The sequence below is a fragment of the Vicugna pacos genome, chromosome 16 (genome assembly GCF_048564905.1).
Source record: "Vicugna pacos chromosome 16, VicPac4, whole genome shotgun sequence".
Classification (NCBI taxonomy): domain Eukaryota; kingdom Metazoa; phylum Chordata; class Mammalia; order Artiodactyla; family Camelidae; genus Vicugna; species Vicugna pacos.
The window spans coordinates 47969692-47993021 of NC_133002.1; the positions used below are offsets into that span (position 1 = coordinate 47969692).

At 45.1% G+C, this 23330-nt stretch overlaps 1 protein-coding gene across 2 annotated transcripts; it reads right to left on the bottom strand.

Annotated features, from left to right (window-relative positions):
• Positions 1–5194: 5194 nt before the first annotated feature.
• On the bottom strand, positions 5195–23186 carry GOSR2 (golgi SNAP receptor complex member 2). Of its 2 annotated transcripts, none has more exons than XM_072939337.1 (6): positions 23093–23186; positions 15942–16006; positions 14359–14464; positions 13139–13271; positions 10581–10721; positions 5195–7466 (listed from the first exon to the last, which is right to left on the bottom strand). In XM_072939337.1, the coding sequence occupies exons 1-6, from the start codon at positions 23119–23121 to the stop codon at positions 7305–7307; spliced, it is 636 nt and encodes a 211-aa protein (XP_072795438.1). In that variant the 5' UTR covers positions 23122–23186; the 3' UTR covers positions 5195–7304. The 2 variants fall into 2 exon arrangements, with proteins under 2 accessions (XP_072795438.1, XP_006199320.1); XM_006199258.4 differs by having other exon boundaries at positions 14359–14467.
• Between the last annotated feature and the right edge of the window lie 144 nt (positions 23187–23330).

Consider the following 23330-nt stretch of genomic DNA (forward strand, 5'->3'; position numbering starts at 1 on the left):
AACCAGACCCTCATGGCGAGGCTGGTTTAGGAGTGCCAATCCCCATTCCTGAGCAGTGGCTCCTGGTCCCAGAGCCCAGGGCACGAGCAGGGATCCTTCCCAGTGTTTCTGGTTTCAGGATAACAGTTAAGGATCCTTACACGTGCATTCAAGCCAGGGCCTTCTTCTGACCCCACCTCCAGCTTCCTACCCAACACATCCCCACTCTTTCAACAGGCCACGCCAAAACCCAGCCAGCTGAGAACTGAGCTCACACCTTCCCCCTTCAAACCAGCTCCCTTCCTCCATTTCCCCAGGACATCAATCATTACCACCCAGCAGGAAGCACTCTGACACCATTCTCACCCCCTCGGGGGATGAGCTCTCTGCCCTCAGAATGAGCAATCTCTGGTATCAACCCCATCTGCCTGGCACCTTATCACTGCTCCATGACATCTCGTAATTATTGACTTTTTATGTTAAGAGGGTCCAATACTGATGTTGAGCTATTTTTTTTTCCTGAATTGAATATCCCAGGCTTTCTACATCTTTAAGGGCCGTTCCCTCCAAATGGGTGACCTCAGAAAATCTGTTTCGAGGTGTTTTCTCACACAGGAGGGGACCACGGCTCCTATTCTGGAATTCTGCTCTGGGGGCTGCCTTCCAAGGGTCTCCCAGGACCCCTGGGCTGCAGTAAGAGAGGCTGCTCCCTGCCACAGTGGTGAAGGAGGGGGAAGAGTTTCCCGGAAGAAACCACCACAAATGCTGAATTTGGGGCCAGCCATGCACAGAGCAACAAGAATTCAGATGACATCCAGGAGCATTCAGGGTTTTATTTTTTGCTATTCCCAAGTGTGGAGAGGTCCAAGGGACGGCGATGATTATGCTCCGCTCCTACAGAGGTCCCAACTCCCCCACCCCTGGTCTTGTCCTCACACAGGCCCTAGCATGAGAAACTCTCATCAGAGCATGCTTGAAGGTGCCTGGAGAGTGGAGCCAGTGGCTGGGCTCTGCCCAAGCTGTCTTGGGTGAACAAATGTGGAGCCCATCGCCCGGGCTGGAAAGGGGAAGGGAGTGGAACTACCTTCCCTCCGCACAGCCCACACCTGCTGGTCCCTAATGAGTTACCACCCACTGAGGGTTCAGCTCCATTTCAGGCTTCTCAGGCCTCTGAGCACCGACCACTTCTTGGATGGGCTCTGAGCTGGTGTGAGGAAGCTGTGAGCCTGCAGACATGGCACGACAGCCCCCTCAACAGCTCTCCCTCACTGCCTTTGACAGTTACAAGTCTGATTCGTGCTTATTCACTCCCTCATGCCATCCCCTTCCCCCCCTGACTTCTCCCACAACTCTTCCTCTCCTGCAAGCATCCTGCAGCCACCACCTCGCTCTCTCCCAGAAAGCCTCCTAGCTAATGTCCCACTGCGACAGCCACTCTCAACTGCTGTCCCTCCACGTAGGAGATTCTGCATGTTACTTTGTCCTCTGCTTGTTTCATGCGAATAGTTCTTGTCTTTCCAGTTAAACAGGAACAATAACCTATCACACCTGGAATGCATTTAAGAGCCGTGGTGGTTCTCAACCTTGGCTGCACATGAGCATCTCCTGGGAAGTTAAAAAAAATCCTGAAGCCCAGGCCACACCCAAGATCAAGTAGCTCAGATTCCCTGGGAACAAGATCCAGGATCAGGACTTTTTAAAGATCTCAAACAAGTGGCTGAGAATCACTGCTTCAGACCTCTGGAGTCTGCTACAAACACTAGGTCATTTGGCCCCATGTCCACCCTGGGAAGGGACAAGGGACAGGTGTTACTCTCATTCTAAGAGGAAGAAACTTAGGCTCAGAGAGGAGCCGGCTGCTTGGCGGCCATCAGCAGGGCTGGGACTTGAAACCAGGCATCTGTATCCTAGATTCACGGCTTTTACTGCTGCCTCGGGCCTCTTTAATTACTGCCAGCTGCAGAGGGCAGAGGTTGTTCCCAACCCCTCCGTCTGGCCTGAAATAGCTAACATGGTGCTGGGCATGGGCCGGGGCTCTGGCAGCTGGGTACTAAAGGCTGAGGAGGTGGGAGGGCTTCCCTGCTGCGCCTGGTCAAGCGTATGCCGGCTGTCCTGGAGCCGGGCTACTCCAAGGCCACAGTCCCCTCTCCCTGGGTCAGTCACACGCGCCTTAGCCGTTAATGTATGTATGGTGACTGACCTCCCCGGTTTTCTCCAGCCTGAGGAGGTCACCAGGATTCAGGACTTCCAGCTTTAAAGCCAGGATGAATTAGTTGCCCTCCTTGTCTCTCCTCCAACACATGTGTGGCTGACATATCTTTTCCTCCCACACCTCTCCTTTTACATTAACCATCACTGCTATTCAGGACCTACGAGCACAAGGGTAGGGCATCAGTGGCCTTGAACCTTCTAGCTCCCTCTTGGCTACAACAGCTCAGCTGAACCTGGCACCCATTTCTCAGAAGTCTGTCATCTGCATAGGCGGGGCTTACCAAGTGCCCCCCCACCCCTGGAGGCCATTGACCCAATAGCTGTGGAACACCCACTACATGCACAGGATGCACAAAGGTCTCTGCAGGGAGGACACCTCAACAGCTACTATTCCCCAAGGAACGTGTGATGCTAGAAGGTATGTCAGGGACAGGGGCTTCTTGGAGGTGACGCAGTACTGGCACATCCCAGAGGAAACAAAGGAGTAGATCTGCAAAAGAGCATAGTGTGTTCCCAGAAGGCCAAGCAGTCCAGGGAGGATGGACAGCTGGGCAGGGGTGGTGGGGAGGATGAGGAGGTGCACTGGAGTGGGCAGTGACAGGCTGGCCTGTCACACTAAGGTGCTGTCCTCAGCAGACGCAGAAGCACCAGTCAATGAGGGGGCCCACCTGCCAGGAAGGATCTGGCCCCTTCCTGAACCACATAGGAGAATTAAGCTTCCACCCCCATCCCCAGCTGATGCGGGGCAGGAGGTCCCCTGGTGTAGCCGAGGGCAGTCCATTTGCCTTGAGTAGAATGCTCTTGTGCTGGAGCAGTCTTTCTCACCCTTGTCTACACATTACTAACACATGGACAGCCTTTAAAATTCCGAATGTCCAGGATGCATCCCAAGCTAATTAGATCAGAATGCATCAGGGTCAGGCCCACACGTGGGTATCTTTAAAAGCTCCAGAGGTGATCCTGATGTAGAACCAAGGTTGAGAAACCTCTGTTAGAGGCACGTGGGGCTGAGGCGGGGGAGGGCCTGCTCACAGAGGAGGCCCTATGGTGGGGGGCTTACCAAGGACCTGCCAGAGCCCTGTCACCTCCATTCTCTCCAAAGGCCACATGACAGGGAAGGAGACAAAAAGGAAAGAAGGAACTGGCCCACCAGGAAACACTTTCCATGCTTATCTGCAATATGCTCATGTGCTGAAAGACTGAAAGGGGAGAGGAGTCCTATAAATTAGAAGGAACTACGATTTCAGAAGGCGTTTTTTGGCCATGTCCTGAGTTCCAAGGGCCCAGAGCCGCTCCTCAGCAGGAAGCTTTGGATGTCAAAGGAACCAAACCAAACTTGCCCTTGTTCCCTCCTCAAGTACATCAGGCCCAGGGGAGGGTGGAGTTCTGGGCAGTCCAGCCAGAAAGGGTTATGTTGCTCCCTAGTGGCAAGACCTAAGTACAGCTCCCATTTTCCACTTCAGAAGCTCCCCCTTCAAATCCTCCTTCCCATTTCAGTTAGGAAAATACTTCAGAGCAGAGACCCCGCCATGTTAAGGTGAAACAAATGCATTACAGCCCTATACCCAATCCCGGAAGGCTGCCTTGCTCTCCTGCAGCTCGTCTCAAGCACGGGAGGCAGGCAGGTTGGTGCAGTGGTGATGAGCCTGGGCTGTGAACCTGGGCAGAGAGGCCGGTTCTTCTTGGACTCCCTGTGGGGCCTTGGAAAAGTCCCTGAAGCTCAGCCTCTTCATCGTCACAACAGGAATGGTACGCACCCTAACTGAAGAGGGTTTGTGAAGATTAGAGGAGCGACCCGGGAAAATAACCAGGCCTGACTTTCAGTAAGGGACCCCGGCAAGCTAGCAGTCGTCCAGGCCCGGGCGCTCCTCAGAGCAGACGTGACACCCTCCTCCCCCGTCAGACGGGAACAGGTCATGCTTCTCCCCGCCTGGCTCCCGGGGCTCCAAGCCCAGCGGGCATTCCCCAGGGCATTTCTGTAGGGCTTCATATGGCTTGCACTTGAGTGTCCTTTTCTTGGTATTGACATTCTACTCTGACTTGTTCTTGGTCCTCACTTCTTTATATTTCACTGTTTTAGTTATTTCCTGTAAGTCTCCTCAAATCTTTTCTGGAATAAGATACAAACTTTATTTATTTTGGACTTGATAGGTTTCGCTCTTTACTCATATATGCTGAGCTAGTTCAGCATGTTTTCAAATGCTATAATCTTTGATTAAGACAAAAAAGCCTCTGTCTAAAAGACACACATCAGAATTACCTTGAAAGCTTAAAAATTTTTTTTAATTCAAAAGTTCTGGGGAAGGCTGAAGGGATCTGTCATTTTTTAAAAGCTTCCCAGCTGCTTCTGAGGCAGCCAGCCCCACCCCTGGTCTCAGAGCAATGTTTGGGAATCTCTGGCCTGAAAAATATTAAAAAAGGGGTTATAACAAAGAATGTCAAATTCCTTTACAAAATATAATTTTCTAGATAAAATAAACTGCAACTTTATTCAATGGATGTGTTTCAAACACAGTGAGTGTGAAGCCAAATTTGTGAGTCAAACCTATTTAAATTCGTTAGGGCAAAGAACTAAGGAAAAAACCCGGCAGTGAAGCCGTCTATAAAATCAAGACTCTCCAACGTACTTGGTCTGAGTTTGGCTTACGGTGGTCACACCTGGAGTAAAGGTCCACGGAATGGAGATATTCCCAAGTTCCTTGACAACCCACCTGCCTTAAACCACAACAGGCACACCGAATTCCTGTACAAGGCCGCAGAGGCTGCTCCCAGAAGTTCCCGTACCACCCCGACTCCACTAGATGGTGCTCCTGCCCTGGTCTTGGCCCTTTCCCTATACTCTGAGGACAGCGGCGACAGGCCAAAGTGTGCTTCTCCTGGGGCCCTGAAAGCCGACGTGTGAGCGAAGGCAATCACATGATGAAACGAGCTCTCAGTGTTCCAGTGTCTCCAGACATACTGTGGCTGCTGTTCCTTAGTCCCGGGTGATAAACATCTGCAAAACTGCCTCCTCAATTTTTATTACAAAGTAGGGAGAATGGCTCTGAAGGTACAGCAGGAAGGGAAGCCTTACTTCTGGTTCATCAAGATCAGCAATCACTACAAAGGCAGGTGTGGAAATACACTGATGTACATTACAAATAGATGTCACATCACCCAATAGAGGGCAGAGGGACGGAGGAGCTTCTGCCTCCCCAGAGTTCAAGTCCAAATGGCTTAGCTGCTCCTTGTACATCATCTTCCAAGTGCGTGGTCTGGCTGGATTGCAGATGCCCGGGCTCAGAGCCAAGACCATGCAGTTTAAAAACTCAGTTTATGGATTGCCAAGAGAACTGTGCTGGGTCCCTGGGATGGCAGGGGTGGTGGGTGTGAGAGCAATTTCAAACTGGGCCTCCCCAAAGTCAAAGCCTCAACCCCTCCCTCTGTCCACTAACTAGGCCAGTTTTCACTCTGGCAGGGCCCTCAATCCTTTTATGAAGGGGTCATAGATTCCCCTTTCCTTGAAAACCCAGGGCCCCTGTTTGGCCCAGAGGGTTTGGAGCAGTGGAGATCCCACCAAAAGTGTGAGATCAGTACCCAGGAAACATATGTTAAAAATCTGTGACAAGTAAGAAACATTTCCCCAAAAGGGATCTATGCGACAGATGTGCCTGAAAAGACCAACACTGCTTCAGAAACAGGTGGGAGGTAAGTAAGGGAGGAGGAAGAGAACACCTACAGAAAAGGGGAAGATGACGGAAGACAGTCCAAATGACAAGAAACAAAGATAGGAAGTACACAGGGCAAGAAAACCAAAGGTGGGGTTAACACTGACCAGGTTTCAGTTCTTCTGGGAAATTCTGAGCGTTATTTATGTCTTGCCATGAGACTACGGAGACTAGAGCTGGTAGGGCCTGTGACAGATGAACACATACGCTAACCAGTTCTTTCTGGTACTTTCAGAGATTAGTCTCATTAAACAGAATGGCTTTAAAATAAATTCCAGAATTCCCTGGGTAGTGGTACAGCCTTAATTCAGGGTTGGTCAGAAAAGGAAAAAGGCCCTGGTCCCTGAAAACAGGAGTCTTACAAGGACAAACATACCAGGGACATCTCTAGGGTGGCATCTGCCCACTCTGGCTAGGCAGAATGGAGGCTCGGCTAGCAGTTGCTAATGTATTTCTAAGAAGGGAAGAGAATCAATTATGAATTAGAGATGCTAAACCTAGCGACTATAATAGACAAATCAGTAACCTTAGCCCACAGCTGCTTTCTAAAGGGCTAAGGCCCAGCAAAGCCTGGGCATGGGCACTGGGCTGCAGTCTTGGAACTTTAAAAGGCAACCATTCTACTAACTACTGAAAAAAAAAATCGGTGACTAGGGTCTTCAGTTTCAAGACTGACCACTCCCAGGGAGTAACAGTGGCCTCACTTTAGAAAGGAGAAACACCCAACAACTATAATGTGGAAAATCTTACTCGTGTCAGCAACAGCGCCAATGCCTCTGTTTCCTCTAGGTAGCTGCTTCCGGGGGAAGGACGACAAGTATTAGCAGTCACTTATCTGCATGTCGTTTTGGGGCGGGTGTCGGGGAGTGGGGTGGAGCTAGTAGCAAGAGCATGTGACTCCACCTACTAGAATGGGTGCAGGAAAAAAAGGCCCCTTGCCCCTCCTCTCTGCTTGTGCTCCGGCCTACCTATTAGGAGCCAGAAAGGCCGGAGCATAACAAAGGTGGGCAGCCCTGTCCGCGAGCTCACTGTGAAAGCCTTCCCGGCACGTATCAGCTACGCAGGCAAAACCACCAAAACCACTCTTTTCCTCCCCTTTCCCTCACATCAGCTCCTCCCCAAGTGAGTGAGAGAGAGAGAGAGAGAACAGGTACTTGGTTCATTTCCTAAGCGCCGCACATCTTGGTAGCACGAGTTTCCCCTCCAAGTTGTCACAAGAAACAGAGCAGGTCTGAAACTCCCACCAGGTTGCAGATCACAATTACTTCTGAGTGGTCTTCACAGTTAAGACGAGCATACATTTCAAAGGGCGGCGTTCAGGTCCCCCTCTCTCTTTCGCGCACACTCACTCACTCACTCACACTCTCACGCGGTGGGAACGCTGTTCAGCCGCCGGGCTTGGCTGGCTCATGTCAGATACTGCACCACAAGGAACATGACCACACAGGTGAGCAGCATCCCCCCGATCATAAAGTACTTGTCCTGGAAAGCCCGCTTCTCAATGAGGCGCATCACTGTGTTGGACAAGCCCAGCATGTTGGCAATGTCAAGGATCTTCTTCTGAGTCCCCTAGGGCAGACAAGAAGACAAAGAAAAACAAAGATCAACTCGTGTTGCCAAGGGTGGGTGAACATCATCATGAGATGGCGCTTCACCAACAGTCTCTTGGTCATGCCTAAAGCACATAAAAAGCAGCGGCAAGCAGAGAGAGGTCACTCTCATGTGGTCAAAGGCCTTTGGATCAAGGTCCCAGAGCAAAGCAAGGGAGAAAGAGAAGTCTTTTCTACAAATGTGCCGGAACAACAGGCTATATAATGAGTATCACATATATGTACCACATACATACACACACATATATGTCAGTATATATAATATACATGTATGTGTTAAAAAATGATCTTTGATTCCTACTACAGATAAAAATTAATTCAAGATAGGTCATAGAATTAAAAGCTAAACCTATTAATAAAGCTTCTAGAAGAAAACATAGGCAAATATCCCCAAACTGGGAATAATCCAGGTGTGTCTCATCCAGGGGATGAGTGAACAATTTATGGTATATGTACAATGGGATACACGTACAACACTGGGCAGTATAAAGGATCTGATTACAGCACGTAGCAATGTGAATGAGTCTGGAAAACATCCCCGAGAGGAAGCAGTCACACACAAAACAGTAATATGAATGCACTAAGTTCAACAACAGGCAAAACTAACATATGGTGAAATAAATCAGAACAGTGGTTGCCTTGGTGGGGAAAGGCAGGCGTAGACTGACTAGGAAAGGGCACCAGGGACCTTTCAGGGGTGATGAAGATGGTCTAAGCCTTGACAGCAGTGTGAGTTACAAAGGCTACGTATGCATTTATCAAAATTCAATGACTGTACAATTAAGATCTGTGTACCTCACTGTATGTACATCATACTGCCATAAAATTTTTTCAATTACAATATTATATGTTTTAAAAAAAGGACAACATCAAAAAAACTTCTCTTTGCTCCCTGGCTCTAAAATGCTTGCTATCAGCCTGTGCACTTTGTAGAAGAGAAACCTCAGGGATTCTACAGAGGACAACGTATGGCTCGGTGTCTACATTTATGAGACGATTTGAAGAGGGCAGGATGGAACTACAGACACACAACTAACAGACACCAACACAATGAACTAAAACCCCTTATTATAAATGTCACCATCTACCATCCAAAAAAAAGGGCATTTTATTCCTAAACCAGTAGCTGAAACCATACAGGCTGCCCTTCCTCTGGGATTTCTTATTTTCATTTTTAAGCACATTCCATTTCTTACGAAATAATAAACATAAACAAATGCTGGGCAGACCCCAGCTTACACACACATCACCAACTGCATTTGTACAATGGCATCTAACCTAATGCCTCATATCCATCTTTTAAATGAACAACAAAGTAATGAGCAACCGAGAGAAGAGGCAAGAGAAGTGAGAACAACTTCAGGCATCGTGGACAGGAATTCAAGACCCATGTTCTGCCCTGATGATGATTATCAAGCCTCATCAAGCGAGATCTCTCAAGTCAAACTTTATTTCTACTGGAGGAGACCTGAGACACGTTTTTCCTATAACAGTGATAAAAATTATATTCTTGCTAAAGAGTCTGCTTAGCTCTGAAAGTCCAGACTATTTCTTCACTTTATGAAGTTCAAGTGAGCAAGCTTCTAAAATCACCTGAAAACTAACAAATTTTGAAACACGTATTCATTTTCAACCACAAATTTCCCCAAATCAAGGCTCAGCTCCTTCATGCTCCCTCCTAGTCTCCTTTCAAATGGTTTACACAGAAACTTCCTGGACAGAAGTGGGGTGGGAGGCAGGTGGAGGGAATCAACAGACAAAAGACAGGCAGGAGGTGTGCAGAGGAAATGGAATTAGAAACTATCTATTCCCACTCCAACTGCCTGCCAGGCTTTCCCGCGCTGTCCTTCTGGGGACAGGGTTGGGGCAGAAGTTGCTTGGACTCCTCAGGGATACCATACTTCGGCAAGAAGCTGACATCTGCTTTAACAGTAAGCTCTGACTTCCACTGGGCTGACATGAGTGTGACATGAGTCTTGTCCTAAAAGGGTTTTATTGTTTTTCTGAGATATGGGAAGGAGGCCAGTAGTTTTCTAAAGGAAGGATTGATCATCGTGTATCAGTTTAGATTACTACAGGTGACTCTTCTGAAAGGGGGGCACCCACGACGCTGCTGCAGAGCACGCTTCCAGACCACCTGAAGCACTGCAGCCATCAGCAAGAGATGAGCATTGCTCGTGCCTCGCCTGACGTTCTCCCTGGCAGAGACGGCAGGGGCTGCTCAGAAATGGACTGAAGTCCTGCGGAGCTGACAGGCTCAACGTGGGCCAACAAAAACCAAGATAAAGCTCATGCTTCCGACTGACTGTTTCTCACAGCTCAGTGGCTGGGAGTGCATCGTTCACAGGGGGTCACACCCTGACAATAGGCATAGCCCACACCCCACTATCCATCAGGGTTGATACAGGAAAAGGGCTGAGGCTGAAACATCACGACTGACATCAGAGGCTGTGTAATGTTTCTGTAAACCACTCCCAGGAGGTTTGAGTCCCAGCCAACGGGCAGGGCTTCTAGGAATACCTGTGACTAAACGGAGGAAAGAGTCACTGGGGATCAGCAGCATGTGCTCTGGAAGCTATGTGCTGCTGGTCAACCAGGGTGGCTCTAAGACCCCCAGCCCACAGGGGCTTCAGTTACTGCAGTACAAAAAGGTCTCAGTTACAAGGGAGTCCACTGCAGAGGCCACACAGAGAGTGAGAGGCCAATGACAGCCGTGTCTTCCTTCTTACTAGAGCAGAGTCTATAACAGAATTTCTCAGTCCATTACTGCTTCCTCTCGTTGCAGCAGTCACTTTCATAAGTTTGGAAAATGAAAAAGACCTGGATACCAAGACATGCCACATTATGATTCACTGCAAGCATGAGAAATATCTCCTGACAAAGGGAACTGGATTACTTTTGGACTCACAATAATTCAATTCCAACAGAAAGGAGATCCCAAACTCAAAGGCTCTGTCTCATCACCACAATATCACAATTCAGGGATATGTGATCAAAATGTAAAGGCAGGTCCCAAACCGCTGGATAAGGCCAAAACAAAAGGCCTTCCCCCTGTCCCCCAAAGAGCCCCCACCTTCAAGGTCAGTCTCTGGGCCCTCAGTCCGTCCAGAATACTGTGTCCGCCTCCAATGAGGTCATCCATGCCATGGTGAACTTTCTGGAGGGAGGAGTTAAACTGCAGTGATTCATCCATTGGTATGGTGGTGTCAGAGTCCTGTGAAAGAAACGCAGGCACTTGATTAACTTGGCTTCCCGATCAGCTCCTGGGCTCCCACCACCTGACTGCTCTGCTTTGTGGCCAAGGCCAAGTCAGAAGGACAGACAGAGGGAATGGGCAGGAATCTGAGGAACCTAATGGAGATGAAAAAGCAAAGCAAAGATCTGGGGTGGCCTCTGTTCACTCGGGGAAGAGGTGCTCTCCTTAGGTTTATCATTGTCCGAACGAATTCCACTATACAAGTCTTGTTCACCCCTGCCTCTGAATTCCCACCTCACTGGGCTTCTCCTAGAGACTTTCCCTGACTACTCGCTAACCCAGCTTGTTCCAAATGCTCCTTTACTTGGCTTCTCCCCAAGGCAGTATTACGTGTTTGCCTTTGTCCTCTGGCTATTTTATCCACAGCTTTTCCCTCTGATTAGACTGAGACTAAGGAGAGAAGAGACCCGGTTTTCTATTAAAGGCCTAACAGTGTTCAGGACGGGACTATACACCTGAGCAGAGAAGAAAAGTCTGTAAAGAAATGAAGCAAGAAAAAACTAATCTTGATCAGGTGCTTTCCACATTGCGTGCTCTCCACCCTAAGCTCACTTAATCCTCATTCTAACTTTATGCAGAAATTATGATAGTATCCCCACGTTAGATGAAGAAACTGAAGCCCAGAGGTGGAGTGAGTTGTCCAGGACCAGGCAGAGCTCGTAAGTGGCATGAGTCCCACTGCTGAGCGTAGAGCCTGCCCTCTACTAACCATCCGGTATGAAGAAACACCAAGGCCAACCCCAGCACTCCACTTTCACACTGCAAGTGGAAAGGACGCTGAAGCAGGTCACGACCAGCCACAGTACTGTCTTTTTTCCTTCCTCCAGACATCACAAACTCTCCTGCCAAGCAGCACTGTTTTTCCATCATCACAAAGAGGTTAAAACACCTTTTCTTTGCTACTCAAGTTCAGAATCATGTTTCATGTATACATTTTCAATCCCTCCTGCTAACATGGGAGTTTCTCACAGGGAGTCTTGTTTTTTTTCATTTAAACACGCTTTACTCTCAGGACCTTAAACAGCATTCTGCATAAGCAGATGATCACTGGGTCAAGACTCCAGTGTTCGAATGAATCAACTAAAGACTTCTTTTCATTGATTTGACAAACGTTTATGGAACACGTTTTATATACAAATCCTCCCTACTCTCCCCTCTGAAAGGGTACCACTGAGGGGCTATATCTCTCAGAAAAAATGTCTTATAGCTCCAGATCGTGGAATGACCAGGAAGAAGCTTATTCAGTCAGTTTTTATTAAGGGCCCACTGTATGCACAGCATCACACCAGGCTGGTAAAAAACAGAATAATTCTGGGTGATCATCCCTGGCCTAAAAAAGGCCTGAATGACCAATGTCACAACTATCAAAAGCCCACACAACACCTTTTAGTGTGTTGCATGGTGCCTCACACTTTTGAAAGGTGGCTATGCTTACCACTCTACCACCAACACATCCTCATTACACCTCTCAACTGTTAATCATCATTACTTGACTGCTCACACTAAAGAAACCAAAACTATGCAGGCATATTCTGAAGCTCTTGGGGAAATTTACTGCAAGTGTGGACACAGCAAAGAGAGTTAAACATCTGCAAAGTGGAAAGTGATTTGAATTGTGATGGCAGATTTAGAAAGCTAACATCTCTTTACAAAACATAAACTCTGTAAAAACAAAACAATTAAATAACAAAAAAACCCCCTAAAACCTACCTAATCTGGTAGAATATATTATACAGGACACAGAAAAGGCCAGCATGTTCTACAGCCATGTGCAGGAAATAATCCTACTGAAATCTAAGGACAGGGACGCTGATGCTCTAAGAAACCAAACGTGCAAACCAGCAGGACACTTTCAAATGGGCTCAAGTCAAGCAATCCCTCTAAAACAAAATATCTGTTAACAAATTCCTCCAAATGCTGCTCAGACTAGAGTAAAAACATTTTAATGCATCTGGCGCTGGAACCACACACATACACAGCACAATGGCAACTGCCTGAAGGCAGCTTTGAAATGCTGCCCTCACTAAAAACAGTCTAAATTCTAATCATCTGTCTCGATCTGGTCAGAAAAACACTTCCACCATGTGAACTTCCACCTCTCTGCATCGGACCAGTCAAACCAGGTAATTTGCACCTCTGCCCATTCCCTCAACTGAATGGCTTCCTCTTCAGGTTTCTCTGTCAGAGAAAGAGATCCCGTGTTTAGGTCTAGTCTCTGCAGCAACACACAAAGTCCACTGTCACTCCCAGTTGGTCCCCTCCTGCCTGATCAGTCTGCTTCCGACACCCCCTAAATGGACAATGCTCAGAGACCTGAGCTCCAGCTCCAACAAGCTGTCAAGTTCCTGCAGACCCTGCCCGGGCGCCTGGCTTACGTTAGTGGTGAAGGTGCGAGACAGAAGCTCCTCTCGCTGTCTCTCCTGCTGTTCCCTTGTATATCGCCGATGCTGGAAGTTTCTGAGAGCAGTCTGCAGGTGCTGGACATCATACTTTAACTGGTCGACACGACTGGAATTGATAGAGAGATTAAATTCCAGGAGCCCAGAGCAGCACAACTGAAGGCAGCCAGACTTTGTAACAGGAAAGAAGACATTTCCTTACTTCCCCATGCTATCCACCCCCACCCCTGCCAAATAATCTGATTTTGATCAACGATGTTGAAAGTAAAGAAATAGCTTGCGGTTAAAGCAGGGTTGTAGCACATGAGATTCCAGCAGCTTTACTTAAATATCTGCTGGTCCCTGATTCTGGATGCATGACAGGGAACAGGTGACAGGAAGCAGGTTCGATGACCTCTTCCTGACCTTCTAGGGATTATTTCACTCTCCTGGAAGAAGCCCAAGGGCATCTTTGGAGTAAAGCATCAACGAAGTTTCATAAAACTTTTGGGAGCAGGGGCTGGGGTGGATGTGGTGAGAGTGCTTTCATTTTAATTTCATGGGGGTGTATCAAACATTAGATCAGTATTTCATTAAAAATAGACTGACTAAGGTGATTAAGAGCAAGATATTTCAACCAAAGAATGCAGTGGGAACCAAAGAGAGTGAAATTCCCTAGCAGCATTAGGTTTCAAGCGGCCATGGGTCTGGTCAGAAAAACAGGTCTGGGGGCAAAATTTCAAAATGACACCAATGAGAAGACACAAGTCTTCTGAGCCTCTAACATCAGAAGCTATTTATTTTTTTCTTAAAAATTGAAGTATAGTTGATGTACGGTATCATATACAATATGGCGTACAATATGGTGATTTACAATTTTTAAAGGTCATACCCCATTTACAGTTATTATAAAATATTGGCAGGGGGTGGGTATAGCTCAGTGGTAGAGCGCGTGCTTAGCATGCACAAGGTCCAGAGTTCAATCCTCAGTACCTCCATTAAAAAATAATAAAACAAAATATTAGCTATATTCCCTGTGTTATACAGCACAGGCTTTTTATTCTGAGGGAGTATCACTCAAACAGAATTATGCTCTTTATAGACTTTATCTTTGCATAGTCTCAGTTTTTCAACATGTAAACGGATTTTCAGAATGTTTGACGGCCTTGCTGGGAGAAAGGCCTGATGTGATAGGCCTGGGGTGTCAGAACACTCACAGTTTGGCATTTTGTCTTTTGTTAGGGGGCTCCTTGCTGGACAAAATCTCCAGGCGCTCTAGATGGATGAATATCTGGTCTAAGCTTGCTTGGATTTCGTTTTCTACTACTGCACAAAAGAGAAAAAAGAATAATTGCTGGAAAAGAGATAGTGGACTTAAGTTAGAATGACAAATCAAACATACCTTTTTTCCCATATCCAGTAAACTCAAAAATATGTATTTCAAAAGGAGGAAAATACACATGCTAATGATGATGGAGAAAAATTCAAATTATACTAAGTGACTTTGTAAACACTGTTTCAAAAAAATATATTTAGAGCTGCCAGTGCTATAACAATGCCAATTTTTTAAGAAGCTGAAGATAAACCTGTTGAAATAAATCTCCTGCCTTTAGAAAATAAAACGAACACTTAAAGATTGTCCAAATAAATACTTTAAGTGAAATGTGGTATTTTCTGACACAGAATGAGGTCTCTTTTCCTTTGAGAGTATTCTCAGATATGGGTTATAAATATCTGGTTAAAAAAGCTGTCAACTGAACTCCCTACAAAACATGAGGTTTAAAAAAAAAAGGCGCAAAGGGGAAGATTATTATGTGAACCATAGGAAGAGTTCCCTTAAGAATGGGTAGACTGATGTTGGAGTCCTCAAAATAGACCAAATATCAATAGGAAAAACCCAGGAAAGAATCCATAGAGGTACAGATATGATAATACAGCATTTTCCTTAACCCTTTTGATAAACAGTCAAAATGACCTCTTTTCCATTTCTAATCATGAGACTGCTGGGAAGGCACACAAAGTCAACGGATCCAAGCTAAACTGGGCACAAAAAAAAGGCATCCAGATTGCCTCTTGCCCAATAAAGAAATGACAGTAGAGTTGGGACATGTCACCTTCCTAGGTAGCTGACAGCTAACAAATACAGTTCAGAACAAGGTGGGGCACAGAACCAAGAGAAGAGGTGCTTTTGGAGCTGCAGAAAGGAGACAGGAGAAAACTGAAGAAATGGGCACACGACCGTCAAGGGCTGAAAGAAGACAGCTTCCACGGGGGGTGGGGACCAGTAGAGCCTGTGGGGCCGACTCAGAGAAAGGACCTTTCCTCCTACAAGAGAAGAAACTAAAATGCAAAAAGCAGCACTCTGCTCAAAAGAATCCATGGTGTGGGAACTAAACTAATTAATATTGCTGTTCGTTTCTGAATAATCCTCCTAAAAAGCCACAGTTCTCAGCTCAGAAGAAATGACCAATTCCAGTTAAACATCTCTGAATTTTATGGACTACATTCCTCTAAGGACTAGGTAATTAGATTAAGACAGATGGAGGAAAGTACTTCCATTCCCATAGGGCCATGTCAGGTTGAGTGGAGGGGTAATGGGGGATAAGACTTGCAGGATTCCAAAGGGCGGAATCAGGGAAATCAGTGACTTTGCCATAGGGTTTTTCTGTCCACCCTAACAACAGAACTCATTCCATGCTGAATCATGAAGCCCCTGAGGCAGAAATGCAGTCAGGAAACCCAGCCCATTAGCACCGTGTCATCAGAGAAAGGACTCTGGTCTCCATAGTTAATTACTCACAGTGCAGAGACTGCTTGTCTGCCGTCTCCAGGCGTCCCATGTGAGACTGGATCTCGTGGACCTGCCTATCAAAGGAAGAGGGAGGAAATGAGTGAGACAGGAGTAATCAACAGTGCTTCAGTCAGGAAAGACAATTTTTCTAATGCCAACATCTAACTGATTCAAATTGACAGCATCGCTGAACTGTAAAATTTGTAGGTGGCACTTTAGGGCACATGTTTTGGCAGGGCTTCTAATATTTGAACATTAATATTAATAATAATCCTGACAGGAAGCATTCAGTAGTGCTTACCACTGAGACCTTCTGCTAAGTCAACAACCCTATGAGGAAAGTACTATTATCATCCTCATTTTGTAAATAAGACAACTGAAGCCCACAAAGGTTATGTAACTCAGTCAAGGTCACACACCAAGTGACGAACCTCAATCAGCACTCAGCCAATCGCACTCGCTGCTCTTTGACCCAATGTGCTAAGCACTGGTCTGTACTAGGGAGCATCAAAGGGCAAGAGAGATATAATCCTTGCGCTTGAGAAACAGTGTAATTAGGAACGACAAGCCAGACAGACACGAAAAGCCCCAAGAAGATTTAAGAGAACACTAACACATACAAGCGTAAACAAAAAGGAAGCTGAGGAGCTACGCACAGCAGGGCTAAGTGAAGGCAAGTGAGTAAAGGAGTAGGCTGGGGGAAGCTCTGTGGGCGAAAGCAGTTCTGAATCATTTTGAAGAAGGGAGATGTGCTTTGGTGAAGGAAGAGGTAGAGAAAATGATATGCAAAAAGGCATGTAAGGCATGTCGTGTGGGGCACCAGCAGGCTGGCCTGCCTGAAGGGGAGAAGGGGATGAGGAGATTAGTGGAGGAAGCCATCAGAAGAAGGCCCTGTAAGATAGGGATCTCCTGTTTGGTAAACAGCCTGCCCTGGCAATACGAGGCAACAGCCATCTCATTTGGAAACGCAATACGGTACCTGGGACCTCTGGCATGGTTCTGATTATCAGGCCCCAGAGCCCTCTCTGGCGTCTCCCCAGGGCTTGGCTGTGATCGCCTTCAAAGAAGCCCTTCCAAGCATCCTCTGTGATCAGTTCTTGGGATATTATTTATCCTGCCCCAACAACTGACTCTTGGTGCTCTGGTCTCTACATGTGAGAGCCACATGAAAGAGTTCACTCCTGTGAGCTGTTCTATCAGCTCCAACCCTCGAGGGAACAGTCAGCAATCATTCTTCACCAGGAGCAGCACAAACTGTGACCCCAAATTTACTAATGCATGCCAGGAGTCCAAATTTGGTTTGAACCTGCCTCTGGTCTTTTCCAGGACTTCCCTGTGGCCTCTAAACATGATCCATGGCCCCAGAAGCCAGGGCAGCTCTAATGACCTCAGAGTGCTCCTGGGCAAGACCCCATGGTCCTGAGAGGCAACTCAAAATCACTGCTAGAACCTGAGAGACCAAACTGCAACTTCAGGAAGGCAAGTCCGAATACTTTCGAATGGAGACATGTGGAGATATGGAGGCAGATGTAGGAATGCAGCTTGAAGAAACCAACATCTGGATCAGGGTAACCGTGGAAACAGCTATAGTGGATTGACTAGCAAAATGACAGGAAAGAGAATTAAGACTACACTGAAGGCTGGATGTGGGCAGTGAGGTAAACTTCTAATGGTGGTGGGAAAAGAATGGACTACAATAAATGCTGATGGCTTAGTTAGTTATCCATATAAAAAAACACATCTCATGTAACACACAAAGATAAACTCAAGATAGCTTAAAGCCTAAATGTAAAAAGCAAGACTTGAAACTTTCTGAAGAAAATACAGGAGTGCATATTATGACTTCAAGTTAACAAAAGTGTCCTTAAACAAGACAAAAACTGAAACTACCCCCCCAAAACCCTACAAATCACAAAATAAAAGACTGATAAACCTGACTACAATAAAACAAAAAGCCTTTTTACACCAAAGGCACAACTAAACAACAACAACAACAACAACAGGCAGAGACTGGAAGATAACTGCCGCAGATAACAAAGGACTAATATCCAGAATATATAAAGAACTGCTACAGATCAACAGGAAAAGTCAAACAAAGCAATTTTCAAAACTGGCAAAGGACAGCTGACAGAAAAGAAAACCCAAATGGTCAATGAATATATGAAGACACACTCAACTTTACTAGTACTCAGGAAAATGCAAAATAAAAATGACATCATACCTCTTCCATTAGATTGACAAATATTTTAAACTTTAAGGATGAGGGATTCATGGCAGGCAAAACAATGTAACCCAAGGGATCCTGAGGAAGACTTCCAGGTTCTACTACAGGACTGCCTTTGGCTCTGTGTTTTAGTCAATATTTTTCAAAAATCAACTGATGATTATGAAATTTGCACATGATTCTGTGCTCTAGTGAATGGTTAGTGTGATTATGCTATAAAAAGCAAGTATTAACATTTTCCATTTAGGCTAAAGTAGTATGACGAAATTTGTCAGGGATAAGAAGCATTCTGACTTGAGATTAAAAAAAAAAAGGTCAAATACACAATTATAGAATGGCATTCAATTTTGGGAGCCATCTGCTAAAGGTACCCTACCAATTAAAGGTTTCCCCCAATGAACAGGATGAACAGGATGACTAGGAAAGAAGTCAAGTTATGAAGAATGGTCAAAAGAGCTAGTGATAATAATCCTCTGAGAAAAGATAAGAAGAAACAAAACTAAACTAAAAGGGGGCAGCTGGTGCTCTTCAAATATCTACAGATGAGATATAGGAAGAGGGGTGGGCCTGCTCTCTGGTGCTGCTCCTTAAGGGAGACCCAGAACCAAAATGTGCAAGTTTCAAGATGACAGATTTCAGCTCAACACAGGGGAAAAAACATGAATAATTCTCAACCGTCTCTTCAAGAAAAAAAGGAAAGAAAGAGTTCCATGTTTAAACACAGAGTATATGAACTGTCTTGGGTCTTCGAAAGGGTCTTCCTAACCAAAGTGAGTTGGAATGCCAGATCTTGCCGGTCCCTTTCAATTCTTAAATTCTGTGAGGACAGCAGGAGAGATGATGCCAATACCCACAAAACCCTATGAACACTCTTCAACTGGCTTTTACTATTTTCTAAGCTAAAATAGATAACCTTTAAATTGTAGGGAAACATTATTGACTTACATCCAACCTCTATTTGCTCTGAATGAACTGGAAAAGATATAGCTAAAAAAGTGATTCCAATCTCTACATTTCATGCCCAAGAGGAAATAAATGCAAAACAGAAGAGCAAGTATGAATGGCATGGTGGGAACTACCATATACCAAGTGGCAAATCTGTTTTATACTGAATTAGGAATTCAGATAACACACTTGAAGTCAATAAGGAACAGTTGATACACAAGTATAACCTGAGAGCGTAGACCCTAGAAATCAGAAGTCCTAGCCCTGCCTAGTGTGGGGTCAATGGTGAAAACATAATCAACCAGAGACTGAGCAGCAAGTAAGCAAGAATCACTGCAGATGATTAAAAAAAAAAAAAAAAAAAGGTCTGCAGAAGATCTAGGAAGAATTCTAAAACAGAACTGCTTTTTAAAAGTCCATGGAACTACTGCTCCCATCCTCACCCCCTCATATACTCCCACTTTGCATCTGTGCTGCCTCTGACCAGCTGGAGCAGGGGCAGGGTTTTGGAATTAAAAGATCTGCGCTGAAGTTCTAGTTCCACTATTGTAGTAGCTGAGGGACACTGAACAAGTCACTTAACTCCCTGGTGCCTCAGTCTCCTCAACTATAAAACAAAATACTGATAATCACAATTATTTAAAGGGTCGTAGATCCAAATGCAATATGAAATTGCTGTGCAACTCCTATAGAATCATACAGAAGTTTGTTGTTTTTACTTTACTTAAAAGTAGTGGGAACCATCTGGGCATTTTCGCCTCACCCACTTTGCCTCTACTATATTTAGCCTCTCATCAGAAGCAAAATCAAAAAAAGGAAAAACTGGTCTTGAGATAAGGTAATAGTTTTTAAACCCAGCTGTTCATCAAAATCACCTGGAGAGCTTGTTAAAAATAGAGCTGCTTGTGCCCCAAACCTATTGAATAAGAATCTCTAGTGATAAAAAGGTCTGGGACACTGAATGATCCTGGACAAATATGGGCACCTTTACAAGCACTAGGATCTCAAAAATAGAAGCTTGGCTATTAGCTCCTCTATAAAGTTCATCCTAATGCAGTGTTGTTTAAGTGTAAAATGTTTACTGTTTTTCATCTTTCTTTTTTCATTCATTACTCAGTTCAGGAGTTTTCAAGATATGTAACTTTAAAATGTTGATGTAATTCCAATGTACTTTCAGGAACATGGCAAGAGATAACTACAAGTTGGGTTCAAAGTTCCAGTAAAATTAAGATGTTCCATTACTATTGTGTCAGTTCAGCTATAATCATTAATTTCTGCAATTGCAAAAGTGAACTGCTGATGTGCACAGGATTCTGCGTTTCCTTTTAAAGACAATCACTGAAAGAAGCCTTACAGTTTAATCAGACCCAAGCTTTTATTTCATACATGAGGAAAACAAAGTGAAGCAGTCTAGAACCAGAATTCTGAGTTCTGGTTTAGTTCTTGAGGGGAAAGGAGGCATATCAGAATATACTGCAGCATGGTATGAGGTAAAATCCCTGAGGGCAGGGCTGTACAGTCTGCACTGGGAATGGTGCCTGACATATAGTAGGTGCTCAATAAATATTCACTGAATGACTGAGCAACTGTATAGTAGAGGGTCTAACAGTGGTTGGCTAAATCTGGCCCACTCTGTTTTTGTTTAAAAAAAGGTTTTATTGGAATACAGTCACATTTATTTGTTTAAATATCATCTTATGGCTGCTTTCACACTGCAATGGCAGCACTGAGTAGCTGCCACAGAGACCGTATGGCCCGCAAGGCCTAAAATATTTACTACCTGGCTCTTGATAGAAAAAGCTGGTGAGCCCTGCTATAGAGCCCAAGGGTCTACAGAGTCTGAGTGTAGGTCACTGGAGGCCTGCAGAGGTAAGGAGTTCATTTACAGTCCACAAAATTGTTTGGGACACCATTTAGTATTCCTCCTCTAAGTTTACATGGAACTGAGCAAACCTAGTTTACTCTGTGATCAGCTACCTGCTGCACTAATAACAGGTTGACTCTGTGAACAAAATTATTCTTAAGACTAAACTGGGTCACAGCCTCCTTAGCAACATCCTTTAACCAAATTAACTAACCAGATGAGACTGTACATCACAGATCAACTTCAAAGCACTACTCAGTCCACTGTGCTTTGCTATTGTAAAAGATCTGCCCTTTCTTAGTAACATGAGCATAATTTTTATGAGAATAGGGTACCCCAGTGTAAGACCAAGTTTGTCATTTCAATACTATTACAGAATAGGCTCTATATTTTCACCTGCCCAAACCAAACACTTCATCAATAGAGCAAAAGAAAGAAAAGTAGAAAGTGAAATAGTAACTTAAAGAAATGAAAATGAAACATAAACTTAGAAAATGAAATAAGAGGATCATTATCCTTTCATTCTAATGCTTCAAAGTACTCCTTTAGTTGTGAATTCATTAGGGAGGCAGGTCCCCATTTTATTTCTTTCCCACGTTCTGGGGGTGTGTTTAAGTGTTTTCATCAGCACAAAACTATAGCATAAACTTGGAAGTTGTTAAAATAGAATAGGTATAGGTATACACTCCAAAAAATTGAAAAGAGACTCAGATATTTGTACACCAATGTTCTTAGTGGCATTATTCACAACAGCCAAAACGTGGAAGCAACCCAAGTGTCCTTCAATAGATGAACAGATAACAAAACGTGGTATGTGTGTATATCCACAAAAGGATATTACTCAACCATAAAAAGGGATGATATACTGATACATGCTATGATGTAGATGAACCTTGGAAACATAATGTTAAGTGAAATAAGCCAGACACAAAAGGACAAATACTGTATTATTCTACTTATATGAGATATCTAGAATAGGCAAATTCAGAGACAAAGTAGAACGGAGGTTATCAGGGACTTGGGGAGGAATGGGAAGGTACTGCTTAATGGGCACCAGTTTCTGTTTGGAATAATGAAAAAGTTCTGAATATGGATAATGTTGATGGTTACACAACATTGTGAAACTACTTGATGTCACTGAACTGAACACTTAGAAATGATTACAATTTTAAATGGTAAATTAAGTGATAATGGTAACTTAAATAAAAATTAAATGATTAACTTTTAAATGGTAAATTTTGTTATGTATGTTTTACCACAATAAAAAATAAATCATAAAAATCCAAACAGGATAGATATAACCCTATTTCCATATCACACCAAGTTCCAAAAATTCAGGACAATATGAATAAAGGATACTACCAAGAAATTTAAGTTATGAGATGCTAAACCAAAATTCAATTTCCTTAAAGGTAATCTGTAACCAGATATGAATACCAAGTACTGTAATAATACTGAACGCTATCCGTAAAGCGATTTCTTTGTATAATAAAAACATTGTCTTAAGTATAAACCAAAATCAGAATAAAAGAAAAAAATCACAGTGTAGCAGCAACAAAATCTGGGTCAATCAAGAGTAGACTGACATACAGCTGTGAGCTATTGATTAAACTTTGTCTGACGACCTTAACCCAGTGATGAATCCTTCTAAACTGCTTAAGGAGATCCTGTTTGTACTGCTAATTTACCTTCTATCCCATCGTACCACACATGTCAAATCCTTTTTTGTACGTGCCTCGACTCACTAAATTGTAAACTCCTGTGTGAAGGGGCCCTGACTCCCCAACCAGCTCTACCACCCCGGACCACACTGGTGGCAGCTTCTAAACAAAGTACTATAACCTGTAGGTGCGACTTTCCAATCACCTAGTCTACCCAGCTGGTAGTCACGGCCTCGAAGATTCCAGAAGGCATTCGGCTCAATGTCCTCAGGCATCAGGCCGGACCCTCTGATCGCCGTTAACCTGGACATCCCGCCAGAGATTAAGCACTTCCGAGCTGCCCCCACGGCAGCGCCCGAGTGGAAGGACTCAGCCTCCATACTGGCAGATGCCCGAGGCCCCAGCCCGGGGGGCAGGCCTCGCCCAGCCTGGCTTCGCCCCAGCCCATGCCCGACGCGACCCTCACTTGTGTGTTTGCTGGTACAGCGGCTCCATGTTGCCGGCCCCGCCGGGTCCGCTCTGGCTTCCTCGGAACACGTATTCACAAACCCGCTTCCGGCTTCCGGTCGCAGGACCCTCCCTCCTCTGCCGGCTAGGGCTGCCTCAACGCGCGCCCGACTGGTGGTGGCTGAGAGAAAGAAGAAGGGAAATGAGAAAAGAGGCCTAGAGAAGAAGGATAAGTGTATTCAGAGGTTCTGACTCAT

Bases quoted from the DNA above. Each gene is read 5' to 3' on its own strand.
- GOSR2 (XM_006199258.4), bottom strand. From the start codon at position 23,121: ATGGAGCCGCTGTACCAGCAAACACACAA. The intron at 16,007-23,092 runs GTGAGGGTCGCG...TTCCTTTGATAG, and splicing joins CTGTACCAGCAAACACACAA to GCAGGTCCACGAGATCCAGT. The intron at 10,722-13,138 runs GTAAGCCAGGCG...TTTCTTTCACAG, and splicing joins CTCGCACCTTCACCACTAAC to GACTCTGACACCACCATACC.